The following is a 7,333-nucleotide window of genomic DNA, read 5'->3' on the forward strand; positions in this document are numbered from 1 at the left end:
CTCGAGATCCTGTTTGTGCAGTATGGAAATCATCACTTTTACTGGAAAACAATTTCTAATCCCTGTCCATCTGCCTCGAATGTAATCACAAGCCTCTTAAAGACTGTAGGCCGCCGCCAAAACTGTCCATCTCACCTGAGTCCTTGGCACTTGGGGGAAAAGATTCAGGGTGGTGGGTCTCTTGGGCCGGTATGTATCCATGGCGACGGCAGGGATTAAATCCTTTAGCTGAGGCTGAGTGACAGGCGGCCCTGCGCCCTGCTCTTCCTTGTGGTTGTCATCGACGGCATCAACTGGCCGCCTCTCGTTCTCTTCTTCCTCCTCTTCTGCATCAATCAGGTCCAAGTGGAGCATCTCCGTCTGCAGCTCCACCACCCTCCTCCTCCGGCCGCTCCTCGGCGTGCCATTGGTCGGCTGAGTCATGTGATCCTGGGAAGAGCAGGCAGCAGAGCTTTAGAGGCGAGAGCAAAGGAGCTGCAGTCAGACGCAGCCGGCCAATCAGAGCGCGGTGATGACATCAGCCTGTGGCTCCCTTCCTGGCTGCTGTAAGGAAAGCTAATTCAATCCCAGAGAACAATGAGGCGTGTCGCGCGACATAAGCAAAATAAACACACCCAGAAATGACGAGGAGAGAAATTATGTTTAATTATGCTAAACTGCCTTATTGTATTTAAACGCAGCTCTTCTTACCATAAACACCATGTCAGTTATCACATTAAAAGGCTGGGAAATCAAAAATGAAGGATTTTAGCTATTAGATAGATAATGATATCCATGCTAACAGTCAGATGTTATTGAACATGTTACAAATTCTGTCAAAGACAATTACGCTGAACCTCTGTCTTTTGACACATTTTCTTATAATGCCAATCATTGCATAATAAGGGTAGTGAAATCTTAAAAAGAGATATTTTTGTTTTAGTCAGACGATGAAAATCATGATGTGACTGAACATGTTTTGAATTCCCTGTGACAAAAGCATTATGCTAAATTGCCTTCTTGTCTTGATCATGTTAAACCATCAAATGTGACTGAATATTATAAATTCTCTCTTTGTCAAAGCCAATTATGCTATGCTAACTGCCTTATCTATTAACGCAGCTTTTCTTAGCATTATGTTATGTGGTGCTAATTATTACATATAAAGCGTAGTGAAATCATAAATTATGGATTTTTGTTTAAGTGGTCAGATGATGATATCCATGACAAATTGGCAGATGTGACTGAACGTTATAAATTACACTAAATTGCCTTCTTGTCACTAAACACAGCTTTTCTTAGCATAAACACTTATGTTATGACAGTAATAGTCACATAAAAATGTTGCAAAATCATAAACTAGGGATTTTTGATCAATCACATTGTCCAATTATGCTAAACTGCTTTATTGCCTTCAAATGCAGCTTTTCTAAGCATAAACATTTATGCTATGATACTAACTATTGCATAGAAGAGGTTGTGAAATCATAAATGAGGGATTTTGAAGTTTAAGTGGTGAAGTGATGATATCCATGATAAACAGTCAAATGCGATTGGCATTAACACAGAATTTATAACATTCAGTTAAGCTAAACTGCCTTATTGTCTGTAAACAGTTTTTCCTAACATGAAAATGTATGTTAGGACGTGAAAAATCACATAAAAAAGGCTTTGAAATTATGAGGGATTTTGCTTAAGTTTAAATGGTTAGACGATGATATCCAAGATAAACAGATGTGATTGACTTTGAAATCTCCCCTCAGTGTTCATGTCTAATAGGCGCTGAACACAATAGCCTCTATTGTGACCTCACTCACTCATATGAATACTGATATACTCAGTCTCTACACATATTTGGACTGCAATACATGGAAAATGATGATGCGCCTTTGGCCTAGAAATCTATTTTTACTGTGGGCTAAACAGCTCACCAGGCTCAGCACCATCAGATGATTCCTCATTCAGCTTCAGACTGTGTCTCATAGAAAGATAAGTGACTGTTTGGTTTTAGGGTGGAGAGATATATAAACCACACACACGTTTTACTTTGTGGTGGGGACCGCCTGTTGATGGCTACTGTTTTTGAATTAAGATAACTGCGATTACTTTATTAACGGTAATCATACTCTTTAAATACATTTTAATTAAGGGAGGACACAAGGTCAAAAATGGAAGGGATAGATCATGCAAAAGTTAACTTTTTGGTCATCATTTACATTTACTCACCATCATGTAATTTTAAATCTGTTTGACTTTGTTTTGATCATAAAAAACAAAAGGAGATGTTTTACAGAATGTCCAAGCTGCTCTTTTTATGCACACTGAGAGCCTAACATTATCTTTTGTTTTCTACATAAAATGATTTTTCAAAGTTGTAAATAAATTAAGGTTAAGTGTAACATTTGACTCCTGAACTAGTCTAATGTAGTGAGCTGTAAGTTCATAGCTGGATTTTAGCCCACTGGAGATTAGCTTAGCTACAGGCTCAGAGCAGATGTTAATTAACCCGTATAGGCATGTACAGGTGGTGCTTTGGCACACCTCCCAAAAATCAGAGTAAACCCTGACCCCACAATATATATTCAGCTAAATATATGCCAATAAATAAGTATTGAAAATCACAAATATATTGCTTAAATATACAAGTAAATATATTTAAAATAAAATAACCTAAATAAATGATTCTCTCTTAGAAAATAGGTCCAAAATCTTTCACTGGGGCAGTATCTTTTCAAAACGTACTAATATGAACTTTTAAGTAACAAATATGCACCCTTTAGGAGTAAATAAGGTATAGAAGTTCACCTTTTGAAAATATAGGTACCACCCCAGTGGCAACTTTTGTATCTTCTTCTGAGAGTGTATGAAAATGTATTTGTTTACCCCAAAATTCCAGCTATGAAAACGGACTAAAATTTCTACAGTAAGTTTATTTGAGGGTACAGACTTACTTTAGGATTGAGGTCGAGCTGGCTGAGAGTGATTCCGTTCTCATCCGTGATTTCTGTCACTTCTGACAGGTCGTCATCCTCGTATTCATTCAGACTGATATCATGGGTTAACCTGCACACCCACGCAGACAGTGACACACACTATGTCATCTCTCCACGAGGCCATCGCTAGACAATCATACACAGAGAGAGGGCAAGGCTCTCCTACTCATCTGATAACTTCACGTCGACTACTGCAATGCTGTAAACTTCTAGGCGTATTACTCCCTGATATATAAATGTAAACAAAGTTTTAAAGTAGTTTCTTTTAGTCATTTAATGTAATCCTGCAGGTATCAGTTGGCATTCTGCTAACTTTAAGTTTACAATTTAAGTCTATTTAATAAACCTTTATATCAATTTATATTTATATATAAACAAATTTACATAAGAATATTACAGACTTATCAAAGGTTATTTTCAGAATTATGTTACGCATATGGAAATCTGTTGTAAGAAAGCATAAGCAAAAACAAACAATTCTTCTGTTTTTTTCCCCCTAAATGTAAATGCTTTTTTAACACATTGTATGAACTTGCTTAATGACAATATTATTTATTATACCTAAGGTTTAGAAATAAAATTGTTTTAAGCATTCTTACCCTCTATCTGCAAGCTAGCCGTTTACTGACAATTTAAGCTTTAAGAGCACTCAGACATACTAAATTCACAGTGCTTCCTGTTTATATACCTGCAATTGTGCAGCCGCCCACATTTCTAGATAGATAAGATGAACAAGACAATTTAACATGATAACAATGAATTCAGTCAAGCGAATGAACCTAGCATAACTATAAACGTCTTTTTGCACACCACAGTCGTTCCTTTATCTTTTGATTATGATTTTGTACCATGCAAAAGACTCAAAGCAAACACTATATACTCATTAAATTACAAAACCTTCAGTTTTATCCATAAGCCTACATAATTTCCTTCATGCACACCTAACTACCTATTGGCCTATTTCAGAGAACACGAGCTGATCCAAGGTCAGTTAAGTGCAGCATAAAAAGGCCGTGTAGGGGACACAGCTGCATCACTACTGTACCATTTCTCCCACTGTTCCTCCATCCAGCTGTCCCCATCTTCTCTGGAGTCCATGGCCAGGCTGAGCACCATCTGCGGGGCAGGGCGGGGTGCCACTGGACCCTTCTTGGGGGGGAAATCGATGGAGTCGACAATTATGCCACTTTTTTCTCCACCACCAATCCGGTAGTCCACACAGAAATGTCCTCCACGAGGGTCCTCATATGAACTTTTAAGTAACAAATATGCACCCTTTAGGAGTAAATAAGGTATAGAAGTTCACCTTTTGAAAATATAGGTACCACCCCAGTGGCAACTTTTGTATCTTCTTCTGAGAGTGTATGAAAATGTATTTGTTTACCCCAAAATTCCAGCTATGAAAACGGACTAAAATTTCTACAGTAAGTTTATTTGAGGGTACAGACTTACTTTAGGATTGAGGTCGAGCTGGCTGAGAGTGATTCCGTTCTCATCCGTGATTTCTGTCACTTCTGACAGGTCGTCATCCTCGTATTCATTCAGACTGATATCATGGGTTAACCTGCACACCCACGCAGACAGTGACACACACTATGTCATCTCTCCACGAGGCCATCGCTAGACAATCATACACAGAGAGAGGGCAAGGCTCTCCTACTCATCTGATAACTTCACGTCGACTACTGCAATGCTGTAAACTTCTAGGCGTATTACTCCCTGATATATAAATGTAAACAAAGTTTTAAAGTAGTTTCTTTTAGTCATTTAATGTAATCCTGCAGGTATCAGTTGGCATTCTGCTAACTTTAAGTTTACAATTTAAGTCTATTTAATAAACCTTTATATCAATTTATATTTATATATAAACAAATTTACATCAGAATATTACAGACTTATCAAAGGTTATTTTCAGAATTATGTTACGCATATGGAAATCTGTTGTAAGAAAGCATAAGCAAAAACAAACAATTCTTCTGTTTTTCCCCCTAAATGTAAATGCTTTTTTAACACATTGTATGAACTTGCTTAATGACAATATTATTTATTATACCTAAGGTTTAGAAATAAAATTGTTTTAAGCATTCTTACCCTCTATCTGCAAGCTAGCCGTTTACTGACAATTTAAGCTTTAAGAGCACTCAGACATACTAAATTCACAGTGCTTCCTGTTTATATACCTGCAATTGTGCAGCCGCCCACATTTCTAGATAGATAAGATGAACAAGACAATTTAACATGATAACAATGAATTCAGTCCAGCGAATGAACCTAGCATAACTATAAACGTCTTTTTGCACACCACAGTCGTTCCTTTATCTTTTGATTATGATTTTGTACCATACAAAAGACTCAAAGCAAACACTATATACTCATTAAATTACAAAACCTTCAGTTTTATCCATAAACCTACATAATTTCCTTCATGCACACCTAACTACCTATTGGCCTATTTCAGAGAACACGAGCTGATCCAAGGTCAGTTAAGTGCAGCATAAAAAGGCCGTGTGGGGGACACGGCTGCATCACTACTGTACCATTTCTCCCACTGTTCCTCCATCCAGCTGTCCCCATCTTCTCTGGAGTCCATGGCCAGGCTGAGCACCATCTGCGGGGCAGGGCGGGGTGCCACTGGACCCTTCTTGGGGGGGAAATCGATGGAGTCGACAATTATGCCACTTTTTTTCTCCACCACCAATCCGGTAGTCCACACAGAAATGTCCTCCACGAGGGTCCTCAGGGGGGTTACATCAGCCACGGGAAGCTGTAGTGGATGTCCTCACTTCCCCTGGAAAACATCCTTCTGTACACCCCTGACACTCCTTGCTCTGCATGTGTCCTTCAATGGAGCCATTAAAGTCAGCAGTGGATGAGGGAGAGCGAGAGAGAGTTGTAGCAGGAACACACTACTGAAGCACAGAGAGAGAGAGAGAGAGAGAGAGAGAGAGAGAGAGAGAGAGGCGTAGTCTCCACTAAAAGAGTCTGCCACCCCAGTGATTGATGGTCCAGATCAATGCGGCTCAAGTTGCCACCTCCACACAAGTGCAGGCCGGTTCGGCAAAGAGATGCCTGCTGGGAATCGATGACATTGATAACAGATGAAAATATCTGGAAGGCTGTCTGTGATTTATATTGTATCATTAAAGTTCATTAGGAACTCCTCCTAAACCCTGTTAATTAGATTCAGATCTCCTTGCGTTTCATTAATGGAAAAACAAACATGTTATTGACTGATCATACATGCGTCTTCTTAGTTTACATTGTGCAGTGGGGCGATTGCAGATAACGTGTTATTGACTTGGAGGAGATTCGTTTCATTGCGGGACTCTGCAGAAGATGGAGGATGACGAGAGAGAAACGGGCAAAGAGGCAGAGATAAGAGTCTCTCCATGGTCATTATGCTCTATAAGAGCAGACATTAGCTGACCTGGGCAGGAGCTGAGAGCTCTTCCCTCATTAGCGCAGCTCCCACAGGACGCCATTCACATCAGCTCTGCATACAGCAGCTCTATTGCATGACTACACTGCCAGTCTGAGATAAACACCAGCACACTGCTGGATGCTGAGCAGTTTGCTCAGATGTGCACTGATGGCACACTGTTTTAATACAAATGAGAAAATCATAGATGTCATTCTAATCATTCATTTAGGGAAAAAAAAGCATTTGTGACTTTATCGTATAAAAAAAACAACATAAGAGAACAAAACAAAGGGATTAAAAAAAAAAAAACAGGACAACCAAAAAGAATATATGATAGAACATACAACATAAAAAAGAGAGAGCAAAAAATAAAACCAACAAAAAACTCAAAACACACACCAAAGCAGAACAAAGAAATAAAACAGAAAAGACAACAAAAAAAGTCCAAAACACAACACAGAGAGAGAGAGAGAGAGAGAGAGAGAGAGAGAGAGAAACAAATAGAAAAAGGACAACAAATGCTCACAACACAAGACAGCAACAACAACAAAAAAAGAACACAAAAACAGATGAAAAGAAATAAAAACAAAACAGGACATCAAAAGGACAGGACAATAAATAAATAAATAAATAAAATACAAAATATACTACGCATTTAATAGAAATAAAAAATAAAGGCAAAAATTCAAAAATAAAACATGTTATAAATAAACAATAATACTCATAATAAAACAATACACTGAAGATCTATAAAAATAAATAAATAAAAAAACTCAAAAACTAAACCCGTTTATGTATACAAGTACCCAAAACAGAAAAAAAAGAACATGAAAGAAAAAAAAATTCAAAAAGACAAAAATTAAAAAAAATGCTAAAAATATACATTAGAAATTAAAATAAAGAAAGAAAAAAAAAAAAAATGCAGAAATAAAATACACAA

The 7,333-nt window shown here is 37.9% G+C and overlaps 1 protein-coding gene across 1 annotated transcript in view; it reads right to left on the minus strand.

Annotated features, from left to right (window-relative positions):
- LOC107572995 (C-Jun-amino-terminal kinase-interacting protein 1-like) overlaps positions 1-5,580 on the minus strand; it is a 29,397-nt gene extending 23,817 nt beyond the window's left edge. Inside the window, exons 1-5 of the mRNA XM_016259434.1 lie at positions 5,510-5,580; positions 4,425-4,536; positions 4,018-4,247; positions 2,931-3,042; positions 136-429 (exon numbers count right to left, since the gene is read on the minus strand). Coding sequence (XP_016114920.1) covers positions 136-429; positions 2,931-3,042; positions 4,018-4,247; positions 4,425-4,536; positions 5,510-5,580 — 819 coding nt within the window. The remainder of the gene's footprint in view (positions 1-135; positions 430-2,930; positions 3,043-4,017; positions 4,248-4,424; positions 4,537-5,509) is intronic.
- Positions 5,581-7,333: the final 1,753 nt, after the last annotated feature.

Source organism: Sinocyclocheilus grahami, unplaced genomic scaffold (assembly GCF_001515645.1).
Source record: "Sinocyclocheilus grahami isolate Dianchi unplaced genomic scaffold, SAMN03320097.WGS_v1.1 scaffold30.1, whole genome shotgun sequence".
Lineage (NCBI taxonomy): Eukaryota > Metazoa > Chordata > Actinopteri > Cypriniformes > Cyprinidae > Sinocyclocheilus > Sinocyclocheilus grahami.